At 38.7% G+C, this 23,201-nt stretch overlaps 1 protein-coding gene across 1 annotated transcript in view; it reads left to right on the plus strand.

The window, feature by feature from the left end:
• Nucleotides 1–20,170, plus strand: part of anos1b (anosmin 1b) — a 120,337-nt gene extending 100,167 nt beyond the window's left edge. The window contains 7 exon segments of the mRNA XM_079808356.1: nt 6,442–6,580; nt 13,248–13,408; nt 14,028–14,120; nt 15,627–15,795; nt 16,152–16,369; nt 16,599–16,740; nt 20,032–20,170. Of these exon segments, the coding sequence (XP_079664482.1) occupies nt 6,442–6,580; nt 13,248–13,408; nt 14,028–14,120; nt 15,627–15,795; nt 16,152–16,369; nt 16,599–16,739 (921 nt within the window). The 3' untranslated portion in view covers nt 16,740; nt 20,032–20,170.
• Nucleotides 20,171–23,201: the final 3,031 nt, after the last annotated feature.

A 23,201-nucleotide genomic window follows, 5' to 3' on the forward strand; every position in this document is an offset into this window, starting at 1 on the left:
TTTAAATGGTTAATTTCGTTTATTAATTAGATTTATTTAGATGTTTAGTTGAACATTGCAGTGTTCTGGATTATCTTCAGATGCACTATATGAAAGGAGCATTCCAGTTGTCATGTTTAGTGGGTCATGTTCTTGGCTAACCGGGCTGATTTTAGTGTTGTTGAGGTCATCTGTACAGTGAAATTGTAGTCGGGCTGGCAAAGAATCTCTTCTCAAGATTATATTAGGTCAACATAGATTTATATAGGCCACGATATCTGAAAGAGCAGCAAGAAATACAAGAGATAGGCTGCATATATGGTGAAGAGGAGGGGGCCATGGACCGAACCTTGAGGCACTCCAGTGGTTAGTGGATGTGGTTAGCTGACGACTCCTTGAAATGTTGAAGGACATAAGCCAGCAAAGAACAGATTTTGTAATGACCAGTTCAGAGAGGAATGATCTAGTGGTTTACAGTGTCAAAGAAAGCATGATCTGGAGGCAACTTTCAACCACAGTTTCACAGACTGACAGCACAACAGTCTCTGTCTAATGTGAGCTTTTGAAGCAAAATGGTTGTCATTCAAGTCAAGTCAAGTCAACTTTATTTATATAGCGCTTTTAACATTGCAGATTGTTTCAAAGCAGCATCACAGTGTTAAACAGGAAAATAATGCAACTGAATTTTATTCAGCCGTATAGCCGTTCTGGAGAAAACGGTGATGTCATCAGTTAATTTCAATTATCATACAGTGACAATGTGGGCTTTAGATCAGTAATTAGATCAGTAATTTAGTTTATATGGTTAATTTAGTTTAATAATTAGATTTATTTGGATATTCAGTTGAAAAATGTAGTGTCCCCAACTGAGCAAGCCAAGCCAGAGGCAACAGCGGCAAGGAATCCAAAACCCCATCAGGTGACCTAATGGAGAAAAATAAACCTTGGGAGAAACCAGGCTCAGTTGGGGTGCCAGTTCTCCTCTGGCCAATTAACAAACAGTGTATGATTATTATTCTGACAACTTTACAGGTCAGAGGTCATAATAGATCGGAATATTCGAAAGATCGGAGGCAACACGCCTGAGACAGGTTTATTGAGGATGATGTGTCGATTAAATAATTATTAAATAGGAATAATCGAAATATCTGAGTTATCATGCCGGAGACAGGTTTATTGAGGATGCCATATTGATAAAACAATTATTAAAGTGCAATATTCGAAGGATCGGAGGCAACACGCCGGAGACGGGTTTATTTAGGATGAGATATCGATTGAACAATTATTAAATAGGAATATTGGAACAATCGGAGTCATCACGCCGGAGACGGGTTTATTGAGGATGCCGTGTCGATGAGGCAATTCCAGGGAGAGTCTAATTGACACGGTCTCTGCAGACACTTCAGGGTCATGCGTTGGTCTTGTCTGGGCGCAGATCCACCATCTGAACTGTATACGGCCCGGATCCAGCTGACTGCAGTAAACCTCGGGATAAAACAGAGAGACTAACATTAGCGTAGATGCCATTCTTCTGATGATGTAACGAGTACATCAGGTGTTATGGGAAGTGTTCCCGGTTCCGGCTGACCTAGTTAATGCAGCCTAGCAATCATTTAATTGAAAAAGTGGTTTATGTGTATGCCATAGTTCAGCAGGTTGTTCTGTGAAAGAAATGTAGAAAGCTGAAAACAATGAACAAAAATACATGTGTTTATAAGGTCTGTCCGATAGTTTCTGCTGAGGTGCAGGTAGATGGAGTGTCCTGTGTGGTCCCTCCTAGGATGTTAATGACATAGATGTTTTCAGCTGTTAACAGTTAACAGCAGCAAACCTTAAATTAATAACTCATACAAAATTACTCTTTATGATTCATATTAAATAAGTGTTTTGATTCCGGTTGACCTAACTAATGCAGCATAACCATGTGTTTAGGTGATGAATTAGGTGTATACTTCGGTAAAGAGATGGGTCTGTAATCTAGACTTAAACTGACAGACTGTGTCGGAATTCACTGAAACAATCCTGGGAAGGCTATTCCAGAGATTCAGAGCCCAATATGAAAAGGATCGCCCTCCTGCAGAGAATTTTGATATTCTTGGTGTTAATAAATGACCAGTATGAACATGATGGACTATAGTGTGATTTGAGCTCACTTAGGTACTAAGGAGCCAGACCATTCTAAACTTTATACACTGTAAAAAATTTCAGGTCTCCAATTTAAAATGTTCTAGTGACTGATCACATCAACATTTTTTAGTTGGCCAAATTGAATTTCTGTGAATTAAATTGTATCAATTCACAGAAATTCAATTTGGCCAACTGAAAAATTTAGATGTGACCAGTCACTAGAAAATTTTAAATTGGAGAGGCCTGACATTTTTTACAGTGTATGTAACTAGCAGAACTTTTACATTTATATAAATGTAGTGACAATAAAACTGACTGATATGATATTTCTTTGTTCTAGTAAGCACTGCAAGTGTAACTACCTGAAGCGTCACAATAATCTCGTCTTGAGGTCATAAATGCATGAAATAGATTTTCAGCTTTAGAATTCAAAAGCATTTGGCATAACTTAAATATTTACATGGTACATGCATTTACATGCTGTTCTACAACTGCTGTTGAGGATGGTGTTGTTTAAATGGCACCAAATTAAATAACTAATCAGCTTTTACAACAGAAATTAATCAATCAAAAACTTTTCTTCTAAACCAAAATGAATTTCCTATCATCATTGTAAAGCTGCTTTGAAGCAATCTGTGTTGTAAAAAGCGCCATATAAATGAAGGTGACTTGACTTGACTGTTCTGGAAATGTGACTTTAAACAATAGTGCTACTCCACTCTTATGCAAGTTTGTTCTTTTAATTCAGCTAAGATTGTCACGCTGTGACATGTAAATCATCTGTTCCTTGCACTTCTTTATGTGATATGAATTTGCATGTCAGAATTCACTAAATTTGAACTTTGCAACACAACGAAATGATGTCTCCAAAAGGAATCATATAGAACAAGAAAAGCAGAGGACCTAACTCTGAGCCCTGTGGCATTCCATATTTAACTTAATATGACATTTCTTCATCAACAAACAAAGTGGTAACAGTCACATAAACAGGACTTAAATCATGCCAATTTCAGTCTGCTAATGCAAACCAAATTCTACATCCTATCCAAGAGAATGTCATTATCTATGGGGTCAGAGAAGATCCAGTGGAACTAGAATTGAGATGCAGGTGTAGATGATAAAAACAGGTAATTTGTAACTGTAATAGGTGCAGTCTCTGTACTTTGTAGGGCCTGAATTTAAAAAAAAAAAATTAGTTGGGAGCAAGTCAAGTCACCTTTATTTATATAGCACTTTTTCCAATACAGGTTGTTTCAAAGCAGCTGATAACAGGAAAATAATGTAACAACATTTGTTTTGGCTGTACAGCTGCTCTGGAGAAAACAGTGATGTCATCGTCCAGCTCAGTGAAATTATCATACAATGGTGTCAATGCAGGCAAATCAGTAATATAGTTTAATATTTAGTGTCCCCAACTAAGCAAGCCAAAAGCCAAAGGTGACAATAGCAAGGAACCAAAACTCCATCAGGGGACAGAATGGAGAAGACAATCTTGGGAGAAACCTAATGAATGAACAGTGCATGGTTATGATTCAGGCAGCATTACAGGTCAGATGTCAGATAGGATCGGAACATTCAGAAAAGTTGAAGATTGGAGTCATCACGCAGGAGACGGGTTTGTTGAGGATCAGTGCCACGCCACTGGCTGTCATGTCGATGAGGCCTTCACAATGGAGAGTCTAGTTGATGGGATCCCTACTGACACTTCAGGGATGCGTTGGTCGTGTCTAGGCGCAGATCCACCATCTGATCTGGATACGGCCTGAATCCGGCAGACTACAGTAAACTTTGGGATAAACAGAGAGATTAATATTAGCGTAGATGCCATTCTTCTTATGATGTAAACGAGTGCATCGGGTGTTATAGGAAGTGTTCCCGGTTCCGACTGACCTAGTTAATGCAGCCTAACAATCATTTAACTGATTTGAATTAAATAAATTGATAATGTTCTATGTGTATGCCATAGTAAAGAGATGTGTTTTTAGTTTAGATTTAAACTGACAGAGGGTATCTGCTACCCGAACAATGCTAGGAAGACTGTTCCAGAATTTGGGTGCTAAATAGGAAAAGGATCGACCGCCAGCAGTTGATTTTGATATTCTAGCTATTACCAACTGGCCAGAATTTTGAGAAAGCAATAGACGTGAAGGACTATAATGCGTTAAGAGCTCACTCAAGTACTGGAGAGCTAAACCATTTAGTACTTTGTAAGTAATAAACAAGATTTTTTTAAATTATACATTGTTTAATAGGGAGCCAGTGAAGTGTTGACAGAACCAGGCTAATATGGTTGTACTTCCTGGTTCTAGTAAGAACTCTAGCTGCAGTGTTTTGGACCAGCTGGAGTTTGTTTATTAAGCGAGCAGGGCAACCACCCAGTAGAGCATTACAATAATCTAGCCTTGAGGTCATGAACTAACTTTTCAGCATTTTGCATTGAGAGCATATGCCATAATTTAGATATATTTTTAAGATGGAAGAATGCTGTTTTACAACATACTTACTACTTTTTATTTATTCTAGAATGTTTGACATGAATTGGAGATTTGAGATAAGTGTGTAATTAACTAATTCTCCTGGATTAAGCTATAGTTTCTTGATTAAGAGGTTTGATAACTTCCCGCTTGAAAGTTTGTGGGACATGACCTAACGATAGCTACTATATAATGTTGAGAAGAGGTTATGATATTAAAGAAAACTCTTTCAGTGATTGGTGGGTATTGAGCAGAGCTCTTCAACTCCAGACCTGAAGGGCCAGTGCCCTGCTGAGTTTAGCTCTAACCCAAACCAAAGTTTACTGCTGATATGGATGCAGTCCATTGCGGAAGTTTTGTGTGTTCTCACTCACTTTCCTGACAAGCGTGTCTGACGAAGTGCAAGCAGAGAGAATGTAGCCTTCAGCAGAAATGGACTCCCGCATTCTTTAGAACATTTGCAATACATTGGTAGCAGATAGACGCAAGTGCCGTTATGTGCTGATGCTTTGTAAATGAAACCAAAGGTTCAAAAACCAAAATATAAAAGTGAGATGAGCAACGGTATACATATACACCATGGCTCGGACCCAAATAATATAATTTGAACACAATCCAGGGTGAACCAGGGGAGCAATTGAACTCTGGTTAGGATCAGGCAATTGAACCAAGTGTGAAAGCAACATTACAGACAGGTGGGTTAAACTGGAATTGATACTAACGTTTGCAGGACACTGGAAGAGCACTGGTATAGGGTCTAACATGCATACACTGCGTGCTATTACCATTAAAATTCTTATTTCATCTTGACAAACTATCATTAGAGAGGTACATATGTCATTAAAAAGGTGTAAGAGAAAGTATTTTGCAGATTTAAATAAGTGCCTGTCTGGTGCTTACTGCAAAACTAAATTTTTGTATGTCTTAAGGTGTGGTCACATTAGCAAAATTTGGGTCCATTGGGTATTGTGAATAGTGTAGTGGTGTAAAAAGCACAGCTTACACAAAAGTCACTTTTAAACCAAGTCTTTCTGTTGGCGAATCCTGGCATACACACTGCATGATGGATTGGTGACAGAGGGTTACAATAGGAAGAATCGCTGACAAATCTGTCTGGTCCGCAAACTACATTTCACAACCAAACACTCGTGAGAAGTGATGAGGAAATAATGCAAGAGATCTTGAGCGAGACTGGAATTGTTATTAAAAATGGTAGCCCACAAGAAGCTTACGATCCAAATTGTCTGTGCGCTGTTTTGCAACGAAAACAAGAAAAAAGATTATGGAGGAGGAAATGGTTGGGAAGAAGTGGGGAGCAAGGATAGTTTGGAGGTAAATAAATTATTTAGCAATGTGCCACTAGTCTAGCAAATATTTGTGCTTTGTTTCTGTTTGATATCATTGTAAAGTTTATGTGTAATAATGATATTCGGGTCTATAACTCCTCCCCGAACTTCCCGCTGCCCTGTATCTTGCTCTCTCATCGGCTGTAGGTCATCTCCGATGTTATTTTCAGTCAGAACACATTTCACACAGCAGGATTTTGAATCGCCAACAGGTCCAGATATTTAGCATGCCACATATCTCACGGGCGTCAGCGACTCATGTGCGCTTCTCTCAGATCTCGTCTTAGATAATTCACACTGCATGATTGTCACTCGCGTGAACGACCACCGATTTGCCTCTGAGTTCAGTCAAAAATCGTGCAGTGTGAACTCAGCATAACTTTGCATCAGTAAATCTTTCACACTTGCATGGATTCCTATTGAAATGCCTGGATTTCGTCCAAGAACTCTAAATGTGACCGCACCTTTAGTGCTAAACCATTACAATGCTAATGTCTTGTTTTTTTTCCCTGTAGGATGTAATGGAGATGGAGCTTCATGGTCTACAGCCCAGCACACACTACACAGCACAGATCCAGGCCATCTCTTACTGGGGTCAGAATCGACTCAAGAGCAGCCGAGCTCACCTCTCCTTCATCACCGCTGCAGCCACCAGTAAGAACTCTGCAAGACAGATCTGGTTTGACTTATATGAGCATTTGGAAAGTTCCAATTATGAAACTTCATAATGAACTGTTTTCAGATTGTGAGCCAATTTTGATATTCAATCAGTTTTACTAAGTATAAATTGAAAAGGGTGTAAATGAAGGGGTGTCAGATATAAAATATTTGCTCTCTTTAAAAGGCTTGATTCTGGCCCCCTCCTTTTACCATGAATCAGTGTTGCCATTGATAATTGCAGCACAGCAGAGCCATTAAAAACACAGAAACCCTTCTTTGGCGAGGAGAGTGTTTTGTCAGAAATGTTGTCCTCTTACGGTGACTTAGATTTTGGCACGTGAGTACATGAGGTTAACCTTTCCCAGAGGCAGCACATTTCAGCCCTGTATCAGCATCCAGAGCTTATCTGAGTCCAGCAGTTCTGTGGCTCAGCAGGAGAGGGTTTTAGGGCATGACCCGGTTTACTCGCCTCAACAGGACTGCAGTTAACCCCACACAAGTTCCTCACCTCCACTGATAAATCTTTCAGTAATTCTGCTTATTCCAGACACAAAGTGAAGAGATATGATAGTTTTGGTTTGGCTCTGTTTAGTTGTTTTACCAGAGCACAAACTGGCATGCTGAAATATGCAAAGACATAATCCATTTTTCTAAAAATGAAATTTCTTCTTCTTTGCTCTCCAGTCATTTTTCCACTTTCTTACTCATTTTATGTCTTTAATATTTTCCCCTCTGGTTTTATCAGCCCTCTGTTATTTCTCTTGAGGTCTCTGAAACACCACATCAGTTATAAAATATCTCCATATTCCCTTACAGTAATGTATTGCAGACTGCCTAATGCTGAACCCAAGATTTCATTAGTCACAGTTTATGAACAAGGAAGAATTGTCATTGAAACAGAAACAAATCTAATTTAAACTGTCAGTGCTTGCTTTTTGTCATTTTATCTCCTTATTCAGTGCAATCATATGCTGCATTTTATTAGAAAGTCCCAAAGATGTGGGATATTCCTAGTTGATATTGCAAGATGACGTTTGAACCCATACAATTGTGAAAAATCCAATTGCAGTCTCTTTAATGTCTCAGATCTTTTTTTTTAGACAGCAATGAGATTTAATGGAGACCTTTGCTTCACTTCTTCTAGATGTTTCTCCTGAGAAAAAGATTTCAGAATATATTTTAACGTCAAACTGCTAATATTTGCCTATATCAGAAGTTTTAGATTTCAATATGAACTCAAATATTTCTCATTGTAGGCCTATAATCAAAAATCACATCTGAGCAATGCCATCCACACTGATTTTATAGCTGTATTCTGTATAACAATTGTTTTCATTTGTCTGTTTATTTTATGAGAAACATCTGAGACAGTTGATACTTGACTGAAACTTAATTATGGGACCTCCATTACATCTCCTGAGCTATGAAAGCAACTTCTGTAGTGAAGATCAAATGTTGGCTAAATGTAGAAACTTTGATTCATTGATACATTTTATTAGCTTAAAAGTGAATGTTTATGCCCATGTTCAGATGACATCATACACCTCAGCGAATTGTGGTTGAAAATGTTTGCCTTTGAGTTTTCAAGTTGGAAATTGCACTTCAAATTCAGTCTATTGCAATTTTTCAAGTGGGGTGGAATGCAACAATATGCAAAAAAAGTTTCATTTAGCATTTGCTTTAATATGAATTTAATTTGAAGGATTGTTCTGTGTTGTTTTCAACGTAGTTTTGATATAATGTTGTTGAGACAATAATTGAATTTACACATTTATTATAGTAGGAAGTCTTTTGTTGAGGGACATCAATTATACAGAAAAAAACGTAATTGTTTAATCTATAGCCCCGTTTCCACCGAAAATACCCGGAACAATTTGTACCAGGAACTTTTTTTATAGGAACTTTTTACCCCCAGACCTGCTACTGTCTGCGTTTCCACTGCGGTCTAAAGTACCGTGAAGATTAGGCAAAGAGACGTGGGACTGCGCGCAACTGTTCCTCCCAGTCACCGACGGACAGTAGCCTAATAATTTTTGTGCGATACTGTCTGCAACAATAACAAGTATGGAGGAGATTAGGGGTGTAACGATTCATCTACTACATCGATGTATCGATTTATTTTCTTATGATCTAACTACATCGATCTGTGCTCGGCAAGTTGGCCTTCCGGACGACATATATCGATCTAACATCGTTTTAAAAGGTAATCAATCGATTGTATCGATCATAGAAAATAACGCATTGGATTTAAGCACGTCAGACTTTATATGGATGTTTTTTCTTAGCACTTTTAATGATAAAGGCGTTAAACGTTACTCGATTCAGTCTGCCTATCTGTGACATCATCGCAACGCACCAGCAGCAGCGCTCATTGAAATGAATGGGATTGTGTCGCTTTGTCGCTGCGTGTCGCTGGCGGTGTGAACGGGGCTTGAGAAAACAAAACATAGCATGGCGCATGGCAGAGGAGAAGCCAACGAGCGAGAAATTATCAAGCCACCAAGAGAAAGAGCTACCTGTACTTTCAACCCTTGCTTGTTACCTGTGCATTCCTGACACCAGTGTGCCAGCAGAGCGAGTTTTTAGTACTGCTGGCGACATAGTGAACGCACAGAGAAGTGTTCTGCGGTCAGATCATGTTGATATTGTTGAAAAAGAAATCTGTAGAGTCATTGAAGAGTAGTTGGTTACATTTTATCTTTTGTTAAATATTGTTTGTTTATTAAACTGAGAGTAGTAGCAGGTTCAGCCAGTTTATTCAACCTGAAGAAATGTTGGTTGCACTTTATTTTTGATATTAATATTGTATTTGTATTATTTTAATGTTGAAAAACAACAGCAAAAGTAGCAGGTAAACCTACTATTAATTAAACCTGAAGAGAAGTTAGTTGCACTTTATTTTTGATATTAATATTGTAATATTATTATGTTGGATAACAAAAGCAGAAGTAGCAGGTTAACCTACTGTTGAAATGTTGGTTGCACTTACTGTGCTTTTATTGGAAATGAGAGCAGAAAAGGTTAACTTCCTGTTAATTCAACCTAAACTGTTGGTTGCACTTTATTCAAATAAAATTTGAATGCATTTGCCATTAATTGTTGTTTACTTGTTTGTTTATATCCATAATTAATTGATACCTGATTCCCTTACAAGAAACAACAGGAATCTAGGAAACTTCACCTGCACTGACCAGTATCCAGATATTTATTTCAGTCACACAATTTTTGGCTAAAAAGTTACTGAATCGATTTCAAGTCACTGAATCGTTTCGGATCGTATCGTTCTAAATGAACCAATATCGTCCTTGAATCTTATCGACAACCTCAAATCGTGATATGAATCGTATCGTTGTTAAAACGAATCGTTACACCCCTAGAGGAGATGCAAGCAGCGCTGCTTTTGCTAGTTATGTATTTGTTTACTAAAGAGGTCATTAACAAAATAGTGGAAATGATGCGAGCACTGATACTAAAGCGTATTCTGAAAGCTTGTAAAGCTAGATTTAAAATAAGGCAACGTATGTTATTATCAGCTACTGTATTACAGACATTGACCGTGCGATTGCTGAGACAATGCGTGCCATCGGACAGAAAGAGCAAGATTGATATACTGAACGCAGAACGAACCTCGTAAAAGTCTTTTAAAAATGCCGGTTGAAATAAAATGCTGCGTGAACTCAACCAATCAGCATGTTCAGCGCCCAAGTCCCACCCCGAAAGTTCCTGAACTTTGAAAAAGTACTACCTCGTGATCAGGACCGTTTGGAGGGGGAAATATTTACCCGGAACTTCATTTAGACCCTGGTTCCTGCGGTCGAAACACAGCTTATGATGGTAAATCTTATAAAACAGGCTCCGGTCAAATTTCAACTCAAAATCATAAGAAAACCATAAGAAATAATTTTTTTCATTATGAAAATGAACGGTATTTTGGGATTTTTAAAGAGAACTTATTCTGCTTTTTCCATGTTCATCTTTCTTTAGTGTGTTACTAATGTTGCTGTTTGAAGAATGTTGCATGAAAAAGCTCTGCCAAGCACAAAGTCACTCCAAAGGAAGTTATTCTCTTAATATCATTTGCATTTTACACTGTTTCTGAACTCTCTGAAACGCATCTCCATTGTAGTCTTGAGATTTTTTCCTGGAACAAACACGTCACAATATTCCTCATTTAAATAATTCCCGCCCACGGTATATGCAAAATAAACGGGCGGGCCTGTTAGTTAGTTAGTTAGTAGTATGTTGAAACTCATGGGCCATTTCTCAATACCAAGTATGCGAACTTTGGACTTGCGTCCTTGGTAGTTTGGACTTGCCAAGTTTGACTTATGAGAATGAACTCCCGAGGACGGGAGGACACAAGTCCGTTAATTTTTGCAAATGGAATAGCAGCGTTCTTGATAATGTCACTCAGCTCACTCTGGCTACTCCGGTTATCTCTGTATGTATATTTTAGGCTACAATAAAACGAAATAATGCTATAAAAAAACACTCTGCCGCTTTTCATTTTCATTTAAAAAAATCTTAAACATATTAAAGGTCCTGTTCTTCGTGATCCCATTTTTCAAACTTTAGTTAGTGTGTAATGTTGCTGTTAGAGCATTTATAATACCTGTAAAATTATAAAGCTCAAAGTTCAATGCCAAGCGAGATATTTTATTTAACAGAAGTTCCCTTTCAAAGCCTACAGCAAACGGCTGGGTAGGACTACATCCTGGTATTTCCTGCTTTAATTACGTCAGTAGAGCAGTATGTTGACTAACCTCCGCCCACAAGAACACGCGAAAAAGGGGGCGTGGTCTTGTTGCTCCCGCGTGGAGAATAGGAAGTGTTGCGTCCGGTTGCGTTCGTATAGTTTGTTTGTTGCCATGTCGTCAAGACGCTGTTATTTTCATCCCGGAGTCAAGTCACCTTTGTTTGGCTTTCCCAGGGACGCTGTACTTAGAGATCATTGAGCGCATGCATCCCCGTTATGGTGAGAGGCGTGACCTTTCCGGTAACGTGCGCTCTGCGTGCCCTAAGCTGCTGTCGAATCACAACACAGGAACCGCTGGCACAATCAGAACTCGTTACGTATTTCTGAAGGAGGGACTTCATAGAACAGGGAAATCTTTCAAGCCGTTTTGAGGACAGTGAAAACAGCAGTATACAGATAAGTAAATTGTGTGAAAAATACTGTGTTTTTTTACACGCGAAACATGAACACATGTTATATTGCACACTGTAAACACAATCAAAGCTTCAAAAAAACACGAAAAACGGGACCTTTAATAGCCACACATATGTGGTTCAGGCAATATGTGCATATATATGATTATCACTGTAATTAAATTAAATATGACATAAAACACACTTTTGTTAAATGTCAGTTTATTTGATCAATAATAGCCATTTTAAAAGTATAAGTAAAAGAAGCTATACAAGAAATAAAGCAAACAATTCAGTCAAACAAAGTCAGTGCTTGTAGGCTACAACGGTAAAGTTAAACAGCCAAAAAATATAAAATATAAACTTTGCCCTCAGCCAAAACAATTTGCCAGGGAACAAATTATAGATTCATGAGACCAAAGATCGCCCGTTAGATCTACACAAGACTAATCATATCTCATGTTTAACCACTACAGAGACATCAGAGCCAGCTGCAAACGTTAGAAGGACTAGGCGAGGTAAGGCTACTCTCGGCAGGGTTAATGAGCGCTGATCAACTGAATCTCAAAACTCTCTAAAGCGTCAGATAAAATTTTCAAATAGGTGTTATCTTTAGAAATAAACCACAGATTTGAGCTTTAAACAAGTACATTCTCACCTGAAAACTCTTAAAACTACATTTCGTGACACATTAACAGTACTATTTTTAAATTACGCAGGGTTTCTTATCTGCTATTGATGCTTGCTGGTTGGTGCGAGATGCATTCTGGGACAGCTGTCTGTCTCAAGTCCGCCTAAGTCACCTCTGGATACATCCTCGATAAAAGGGGCGGATCAAGGACACATCCGTGGATTTGAACTGTACTTGGCTAGATGTGAACTTTGAATTGGAACAGTACTTGGGCAGCAACTGACATTTCACATGTCCACAAGAACACAAGTACAGACATGAATGCATATTGAGAAATGGCCACGGTTATAATAAGGGGTGGGAGATTTCTCAAACAAGCTGGAAGCGCTTGACCAATCACAACACACTTATTCAGCTGACCAATCAGAGCACACTGTGCTTTTCAAAAGGAGGAGCTTCATAGAGAACTAAACAGAGCATTACTGAGACTGGGAAGAGAGGAGCTGCAACAATGTCAAATATGGGAAAATAATGAATATTCAAGCATGAAAACCTGTTCTAGTAGAGCCGATTTTGTAAAAGAGCAGAATAGGTCCTCTTTAAGATTTTAATTGTCTTAAAATATAAACACTTTAAGAGTTACTGTATTACAATTATTGTATTCATGTAAATCAGCATAAATTAAAGGCAGTGCAACAAAATATATTGTAAAAGTCTGGTCCTAATAATAGACCTCATAAATTATAAAAAATATTAGGCAGGTGAGACAATGTCTACTTAGTTGTTTTGGTCACTTCCATGCTACAGATGTTGTACATGGAGATTAAATTTGAAAATATGTCTTCGACTATTGGCAAATGTAAATCTCCTGTCTCATTCTAGCATCCTCCAATGGGAATGGCCATCTTTCTGGAGAGTTCTCCAATGAGCTTCCAATATCCCACTCTTCTCCCAGTATCCTGAGGCTAGAGGCGGCCGCCCCTCATTATCACGACAACCAGCTGCAGGTCAAGGTCTTCTGGAAGAGCCGAATACAAGGCAAGTGTGCTTCTTTCTATAAACCAAAGTAGTGTGACTGAGGTCATTCAAAGTTTACTTCTCTGCAAAAATTGTCTCCCAATGTAAAAAACTCTCACATGACTTCAATCCATCGAATCCATTTGTGTCCTTAAACAAGTCACTGCCAAAGCAACAGCATGACTAATGATTTATGGAAGGTTATGAACGTTACCAAAGATAAATATTATCTATTCCACATAAAAAGACAATCTCGCAGGGATGTCCCCTCTAGACTCTTTCCAATAGATTATTCACAATCTGCTTAGTAACTGTGTTCCAAAAATACACATTTGGCGAAATGACGGCCTTCAAAGGGAAGATTCCAGTCAAACCGCAAGCGCCCATAAATACAGGGTGCTGATTTACTGTTATCTCCTGGAAAGAAAGGCACGAAGAGTGATTTAATAAGGCCGGTACGAGTGTGAAATCAAAAACAGATGAAGGGTGATGGTGACCCGACGCGGGTTTGAAGATGTCATGTTGCTCGCGTACGGAAGCTGGGAGCAAAATGTAGATGATCCCTGAAAATATGTGGAGGAGGCAAAACCTCAGAAATGGAAAAAACTTAATCTACAACATTCTGTCTTGTTTACTTTTGCAGAAAGCCAAAAGGATTCCAGTTCATATGTTCTGAGATGGTATCCTGAAGTTTGTGCCAATAATGTGACGAAAGGCGAGAAAACAGCCACAGTTCAGGTGTGCCTCATGGATTTACGTCACTTTTTTTAAGTTCAAGTAAAATGTGGAAATTTCCCTGTGTTAATGACCTCTGATATGATTGGCTAACATCTTTACATGTGAGTATCCAGTGGTGGACAAAGTACACAAATCAAGTACTTGGGCCCTATTTTAATTGCACTTAGAGTCAACTTTTGCTAGTTTAACGACGGGAAAAATGGTCAGCGAAAAGTGTCCAAAAGGGTTGTACCTCGTCTCTTAATGAGTAATGGGTGTGTTTTGGGCATAATATGCAATAAACCAATCAGAGTATCATCTCCCATACCCTTTAAAAGCCAGTTGCCTCGCACCATGACGGATTCGCTATTTACATGGAGGAATTTGTAAGCGGAAACTGAACACTTCTCCAGAGAGGAATCTTTTATTTTTAATATTTAAAAATGTGTGTGTGCTGCTGCGTGTCCCTTTGTGTAATAAGCAGAGTGTGTGTGTTGTGGACATATTACTAACATGCCCTTTAAATAACACAAGAAATACTATTGACTTTAGACCAGGTTTCAGTTGGTCAATGGCGCAGTCGTTTTCATTTCCTCAAAATAGCAATGCGCCAACAATGCACCTGAACACAATGCACCTGAACACACCATGAGCGAACAGATGGGTGCGAGTGCATTTGATATTTAAACAACGTGGCACTGGACATGAAAATGATAACTGCGTCAGGCTGAAACTAGCAAAAAACACTTTCCTCGCGCCTGGCGTCACATTGCATCCCGTTCACACCAAGAACAATAACTAAAACTATATATTTATGTCCACATCAGCGCACGAAACCTCTGCAGTTTTATCGTCTTTTGCTTTCAATTCTTAAGATCTTTAAAGCAGGATGGATTCTGATTAGCTATGTTTTTATCTTTAACAGCTGAAAAAAAAGTGATTCCATATATGTAGAATTTAGTTTGACTTGCTGGTGGTTTTTGTATGGCAAGTGCCTTGATCCCCTAAAAATATAAAATTGTGCCTTTGGTGTTCCACAGAAATAGAGGTTTGTAAAGGTGAATAAATGTTGATTTTGTGCTGAACGATCCCTCTAATGCCTCAGAACCATCATATCTTCTTACATTTCAGATACTAATACTAAAAGATGATGTCACTATCAAACCTTGGAGTGACCCTTGAGTTTATTATTACTGCGTCTTGTTCGTACATCTTATTTCTTTGTTCCCTGAAGTCTATGCAGCTGAATAGTGCGACAGATAATGGCACTGCTGCCCAAGAGCGCTGTATTTCCACACATGATCTGTCATCACTGGCACTGGACACAATAGAAATGTGTGACCGTGTCTTCGTGTGATATCATTATGATACAGATGGGTGAAGCGGTTATCTGATTCGTTTTCAGCAGAGCAGGATGCAGTTACTTAAATGTGTTTTTCATTTACTCTTTCATTTCATTCTGAGGTCATTTCCACAGACAATATACTGTTATACTGAGTAATAACTGTGCTATTTTCTGCTCTTCAGGGAACACATTTTGTGATTACTGGCCTGTTTTTTGCCTGTAAGTACCGTGTGGCAGTGAAGCCCGTTACGGAACAAGAGCAGAAGTCTGAGGTCATGACCTCTGTTACCACCCCACTTTGCTTATCGCTGATGGGCAGACGGAAAAAACTGACTGCCTGTGCCAGAGATGGTAAGATGATATCTAGTGCAAGAGCATTCAGAGAGATTTATTGTTATCTGTATGTATAAGAGACAACTTTAAATTAGTTGGGAGAATCTCACGTAAATATGTCACTCTCACATTTCCCCCTAAAATCCAAAGAAAAAATTTGATGCAAAGAAATGAAGCCTGCTTTTAAGATCGTTAAGGTTGGTTTGCATTGTGGCGATATATATATATATATTAGTCTAATATATATATTAGTCTTTGATGTTGTAGTAAAATGTGAGTCAGGCAGTCTTCTTGAGGTTTTCCCAGGATTTTGCAAATGTTATGACAGGATTTACATTCTTTATCATTCATACCAGTGCAATTTCTTGTCCTAGAGCGCCATCCTCAGTTTAAAAAAGCCCTGCAGCGGCCTGAGAAACTGGCAGCGTCGTTCCAGCCGGTAAATGGCTCTGTGCAGGTGGTGTTCAGCTGGCAGGTGTCACCAGAGAGTGCAGGCCCGATGCCCATCACTGGATTCCAGTTCTCCTGGGTCAAAATGTCCAGCAGCAGCACTAATGGCACACTGATCTCCCAAACACACATCCTGCCTCCGGTGAGTCACAGCTGACTAATAAAAACAAAATACAACAAGATATATGATTCTAAGTTGAGCACAAAATACATTTTGACTGATTTATTGACCATTTGGTGGATAATTTTTTGATGTTAAAATACTTTCTCATTATTGTAACTGCAATTTATTTAAATGCTGATAGTCAAGTTGAAATGGAAAAGTTTTTATTGCACCCGTAACATTGATCTGTAAATGTTCTGTCCTTCAGGATCAGCTGTCACTCACTGTAGACACGCTCCAGCCTGAGAGTGTGTACAGAGTTGAGGTGCAGGTTCTGTCTGAAGCAGGAAGTGGACCCTCAATAGCCAAAACCCTCCACACTCCTCATGTGAATGGCACACTCCTCTAAGGTACAGATCACACCTGCCAGCCCCATAATAATGAAACACTTGTAGCACCTATCAGAATTTATAACATTTTTAAACAACCTTGAAAACGGCCCTTTCGCACAGTAGCCACGCCAAAATTCTCAGCCTGCTACAGTAGCCAGGCCCCAAACTCTCAGCCTGCTACAGTAGCCACGCCTCAAACTCTCAGCCTGCTATAGTAACCACGCCCCAAACTCTCCTATTGCTACAGTAGCCATGCCCCAAACTCTCCGCCTGCTACAGTAGCCACGCCTCAAACTCTCGCCTGCTACAGTAGCCACGCCTCAAACTCTCGCCTGCTACAGTAGCCACGCACGCCCCAAACTCTCAGCCTGCTACAGTAGCCACGCCCCAAACTCTCCGCCTGCTACAGTAGCCACGCCCCAAACCCAAACTCTCCGCCTGCTACAGTAGCCACGCCCCAAACTCTCGCCTGCTACAGTAGCCACGCCCCAAACTCTCGCCTGCTACAGTAGCCACGCCCCAAACTCTCAGCCTGCTACAATAGCCACGCCCCAAACTCTCCGCCTGCTACAGTAGCACATCTCAAACTATCGCCTGCTACAATAGCCATGCCCCAAACTCTCCGCCTGCTACAGTAGCCACGCCTCAAACTCTCGCCTGCTACAGTAGCCACGCCCCAAACTCTCAGCCTGCTACAGTAGCCACGCCCCAAACTCTCCGCCTGCTACAGTAGACACGCCCCAAACTCTCAGCCTGCTACAGTAGCCATGCCCCAAACTCTCCGCCTGCTACAGTAGCCACGCCCCAAACTCTCCACCTGATACAGTAGCCACGCCTCAAAACTCTTGCCTGCTACAGTAGCCACGCCCCAAACTCTCAGCCTGCTACAGTAGCCACGCCCCAAACTCTCCGCCTGCTACAGTAGCCACGCCCCAAACTCTCAGCCTGCTACAGTAGCCACGCCTCAAACTCTTGCCTGCTACAGTAGCCACGCCCCAAACTCTCAGCCTGCTACAGTAGCCACGCCCCAAACTCTCAGCCTGCTACAGTAGCCACGCCCCAAACTCTCCGCCTGCTACAGTAGCCACGCCCCAAACTCTCGCCTGCTACAGTAGCCACGCCCCAAACTCTCAGCCTGCTACAATAGCCACGCCCCAAACTCTCCGTCTGCTACAGTAGCACATCTCAAACTATCGCCTGCTACAATAGCCACGCCCCAAACTCTCCGCCTGCTACAGTAGCCACGCCTCAAACTCTCGCCTGCTACAGTAGCCACGCCCCAAACTCTCAGCCTGCTACAGTAGCCACGCCCCAAACTCTCCGCCTGCTACAGTAGACACGCCCCAAACTCTCAGCCTGCTACAGTAGCCATGCCCCAAACTCTCCGCCTGCTACAGTAGCCACGCCCCAAACTCTCCACCTGATACAATAGCCACACCTCAAAACTCTTGCCTGCTACAGTAGCCACGCCCCAAACTCTCAGCCTGCTACAGTAGCCACGCCCCAAACTCTCCGCCTGCTACAGTAGCCACGCCCCAAACTCTCCGCCTGCTACAGTAGCCACGCCTCAAACTCTTGCCTGCTACAGTAGCCACGCCCCAAACTCTCAGCCTGCTACAGTAGCCACGCCCCAAACTCTCAGCCTGCTACAGTAGCCACGCCCCAAACTCTCCGCCTGCTACAGTAGCCACGCCTCAAACTCTCGCCTGCTACAGTAGCCACGCCCCAAACTCTCAGCCTGCTACAGTAGCCACGCCCCAAACTCTCGGCCTGCTACAGTAGCCATACCCCAAACTCTCCATCTACTATAGTAGCCACGCCTCAAACTCTCGCCTGCTACAGTAGCCACACCCCAAACTCTCAGCTTGCTATAGTAGCCACGCCCCAAACTCTCCGCCTGCTATAGTAGCCACGCCCCAAACTCTCAGCCTGCTATAGGTTGAGCTGAAAGAGATTGACAGATCTGAGCAAACGCTCTCATGTTTAGATGGTGACTGGGAGGCTCAATGTTTACACATTTGAGGATGATAAACCCATGTATGGCATAGTTTTCAGTCACACGTGACTGTCGCCCTGGATGGCAAAGCAGCCATAGAACTGCAGCACAGCCTGTCAATTTTCCATCATAAAAACTAAAATATGTGAACAAGATGCAAGTTTTTGGGCACTTATGATCCATATAGAGCACCTGCCACAGTTTTTCAATCACTAAAAGCAGCAGGACATTTTTAAAATGCTTAACGTGAAAAACACTTATAGGATGAGTTGCATCAATAAGGATTGAATTAAGCAAAGTATCAAGGATTTGTTGATCTGGGTTTTATTTTAAAACACCACTTAATTTTAAACACAGAACTATGTAGACCGTAAGATAGTTAGAATTAAAGGGCTGATCGGGATGAACCGATGCCAGGCTAAAGAATCATTAGTGCAACCCACCCTTAAAGTACCTTAATGTACTAAAACAGTGATATTAAAATATAAAATTCAGTTTACACCTTTTTGATGATGCCTACATTAATATTCTGCGTTCATTTGCTTGCCGGTACAAAGTATGCAACAACAATATGGTGTATATTGAAGTTGGTCTTTTAATATCACTATTTTACTATATTAAAACTTACTACAAACCTGGTAAAAATGACTGGCGGGCAATGGAGGAAAGCATTGTTTTGCCCTCCAGGTGGGTGTTCAATGAAGGTGTAAAGTCACGTGAAAACTATGAATAGTAGTCAATGGACAATAAACTGGGTTAAATGAACAATATGTAAGATTTTTGGATTACAATGTTATTTTGTTGACTTGTGTACTTACATTATCCCAAATGTTTCAAAGAATTTTTAAATCCAGAGAAATCATAAATTTTACCTAAATCAAAATTGGGATCAAATGATGACATGCTTGACTTTATATAATAATTTTGACTTTAATCTCATAATTTCATCTATGTTATAATTTTGACTTTATCTCGACTTTATCTATATTTCGTAACTCTTTGTATGTTCATTTTGACTTTCAGCTTATGATTTCGACTTTTTTGATAATTTTACCATACTATCATAATTTAGAATTTTATATCATAAAAAATATTTTTTTCTTAAAATGGGCTCCCATACTTTCAAGCTCTAAAAATGGCAAAAAGCACCATATAAATTAGTCTGTATATCTTTTGAGATCATTCAATAGCTTTGACTGAAAAACAGAACCAAATTCCAGTCAGTATTCACTGAAACACCATGTGCTCTGAAGCAGCTCACTACAGTCATGGCAAATAATATTAACTTTTTTTTCTTTCTTTTTTTTTTACAGATGGAGAAAAAGATGTGAGGAATCAAGCTACCCATACATGAAGTGCTTGTGATGTTCCTCATTTGGACACATGCATCTGCTAAATGACTAAATGTAAAATCATCACAGAGACAATGCTATCAAACTCCAGAATCTCCCAGCCGTTCTCTGTTGTCATGGAGATTGTGTATGAAAGCCACTCCCACCAGACCAGCGTGTTCTCTGAAGCAACATGGAAGGGTTTAGATCAGTCAGTGTATTGTAACATATGAATGTTGAGTAACCAAACAATGCTTTTGTTATGTAAAAATGTGTAGCACTGATGTATTTAGTATGTAGTTGCATATAGTTGTGTCTCATATTATTTTATTTGCATTATGTTTTTCATACAGAAGTTCAATGGGCTTATACTCAATGGGCCTCATTCATGAAACTCAAGCATTATGATTTTCTGTCTAAATAGCTTGCGAAACCATTCTTAGGTAAGCTGGCATTGTTTTATGTTACCTTTTTTATTAATTTAGAAGACAATTTATATATATATATATATATATATATCCATGTTTTTCCCCCTGAGAATCATACCAAATGAGCAGCAAAGTTAATTAAATGAATTATGTGCGTTTCATGAATAATGCCTAACATCAATATTTTTTTATGTTATATATTACATTGGGTAACACTTTATTTTACAGTGTCCTTGTTACACATGTTACAGGTACTTACCATAGTAGTAACGGTAAATTATGCATAATTACATGCAACTAACCCTAAACCACATGTAGTTAATTAATATTACCCCGTACTTAAATATATAATTATACTGTAACAATGACACCTTAAAATAAAGTGTAACCTTAAATTTCAACACATCTGCTTGGAGTTCATCTCAGATGACAAGATTTGAACAGGGCTGTTTCTGAACAAAAGCATGTCTGATTTTATTTATTGTGAATGTAATTCATTAATCTCAAGCAGAACAGTGTAATATAGTAAACGTTCTATGATATGTCAGTGCCTTATACTGTATCAGTTATATCAGGCTAGATCAGATTGATTTACAGCATACGTCTCAGCTTTAACAGCTGCGGACACTGCTGCTTCAATTAGGCCAATGTTTTCAGACATAAAATGCATTTGAAAGATGTATCTTTGTACAATATAACACACTGTTTTTGTAAATATTGAATTTGGTGTATTATCTATGGTTTGTTGTCGTTATTAATAAACAAGCTAATGAAGCTCCACACCTTTTATAAATATTTGTGTCCATCATGAGAATGTGAGCTGAACATCAGCAGGAATATTCTTAGACTTAGGGTTAGTACTGTTTTTTTTTTATTATTATTATTATTATTAGCATATAGGACCAAATGTAGCATAGCACAATGAAATGTTACACACACACAGGTTTGTTTTGCTATCTAAGTGAGGACATTCCATAGGCGCAATGATTTTATACTGTACATTATATCCCCCTACCCCTAAACCTACCCATCACAGAAACATTCTGCATTTTTTTTTAAATTTTTAATAAAACATTGTTTAGTATGTTTTTAAATATATTTTAAATATGCCCATACGGAAATGTAATATATGACATATATGTCCCTATATCGCAAATTACGCCATCATAAATGCTAAATATAAGACAATGTATTGCTATCACATATATACATATCTCTAGATATATTTAATATAAGTTTATAACATATATACATTTTCCATATTAAATTAGTATATTGACATATATTAATACGATATATATGACTATTGTTTATATAATATTGTATGTTATGACCATATATGTCACCGATATGTTTAATTTATATATGCCCATTTATTTAAACAACATACATACATTTTATATGCCTATGGTTTCCTTATTAATTCATTCCTTCTTTTCCTTATTTGAACAGCTTGAACTTTTAACAAGTCTACACAATCCACATTTCATTAAAAAAGTTTTTGTATAAAGATATATACAACCCCAAATTCAGAAAAAGTTGGGACAGTATGGAAAACGCAAATAAAAAAAAAGAAGTGATTTCTAAATTTACTTTGACTTGTATTTCATTGCAGACAATATGAACACAAAATATTTCATGTTGTGTCTGGTCAACTTCATGTCATTCAGACCTGCAACACATTTAAAAAAAAGTTGGGACAGGAGCAATTTAGGGCTAGTAATGAGGTAAAATGGTTAAATAAAAATGTGATTTGAAACAGGTGATGTCAACAGGTGATTGTAATTATGATTTGGTACAAAAGCAGCATCCAAGAAAGGTCTAATCCTTTAGGAGCAAAGATGGGCCGAGGATCGCCAGTTTGCCAACAAATACGTGAGAAAATTATTGAAATGTTTAAAAACAATATTCCTCAAAGAAAGATAGGAAGAGATTTGGATATTTCACATTCAACAGTGCATAACATAATTAAAAGATTCAAGGAATCTGGAGGAATTTCAGTGCATAAAGGACAAGGGCGCAAGCCTAAGCTGAACAACCGTGATCGGTGATCCAGAGATTTCCTGGAACCACCAGGGGCCAACTAGGGGTAGCTATAAATCAAAAGATCACTGAGCTGAGGACATCCCAAAAGACTCTAACTTAAAAAAAATTACAGGCTGTATCATATACCTATTGGTGGATTTTCATGTTCTGTGCTGTTTTATTTGTTACTTGTTTTGTTGTAATATTGTATTTATATATAATAAAGTTGTGTGTTCAGTAGTTTTCTAATTTTGCGCAGTTTAATTTTTCTTTTTATATTCAAACTGTTTTAATAAAGTTTAAATGTTTTAAATGTTTTACTGTATTACTTATTTTTTGTTAACTGCACCGTTTAACATTTAAGGCTTAGGCATGTCATATGTATTGCATTGCAAGTGTGTAAGTACACATCCATAATAACCTTTTGTTCAACGGCATCCTAAACATTTGTTTAGTTTACACCATTAATTCCAAATATTTAGCAATTGATATACATAATATAAGAACATAAAATATATTTAAAATATATGTGCGCACTGTTTATATATATATATATATATATATATATATATATATTCCATATACATTTATCAAAAATATATTTTATACATTTAATTTTAAATGTAAAATATATAATAAGACTATATGAAAACATATATTTAGGGACATGTATGCAAGCAATATGCTATGCATATGAGT

Source organism: Gobio gobio (genome assembly GCF_949357685.1).
Source record: "Gobio gobio genome assembly, chromosome: 24".
Classification (NCBI taxonomy): Eukaryota; Metazoa; Chordata; class Actinopteri; order Cypriniformes; family Gobionidae; genus Gobio; species Gobio gobio.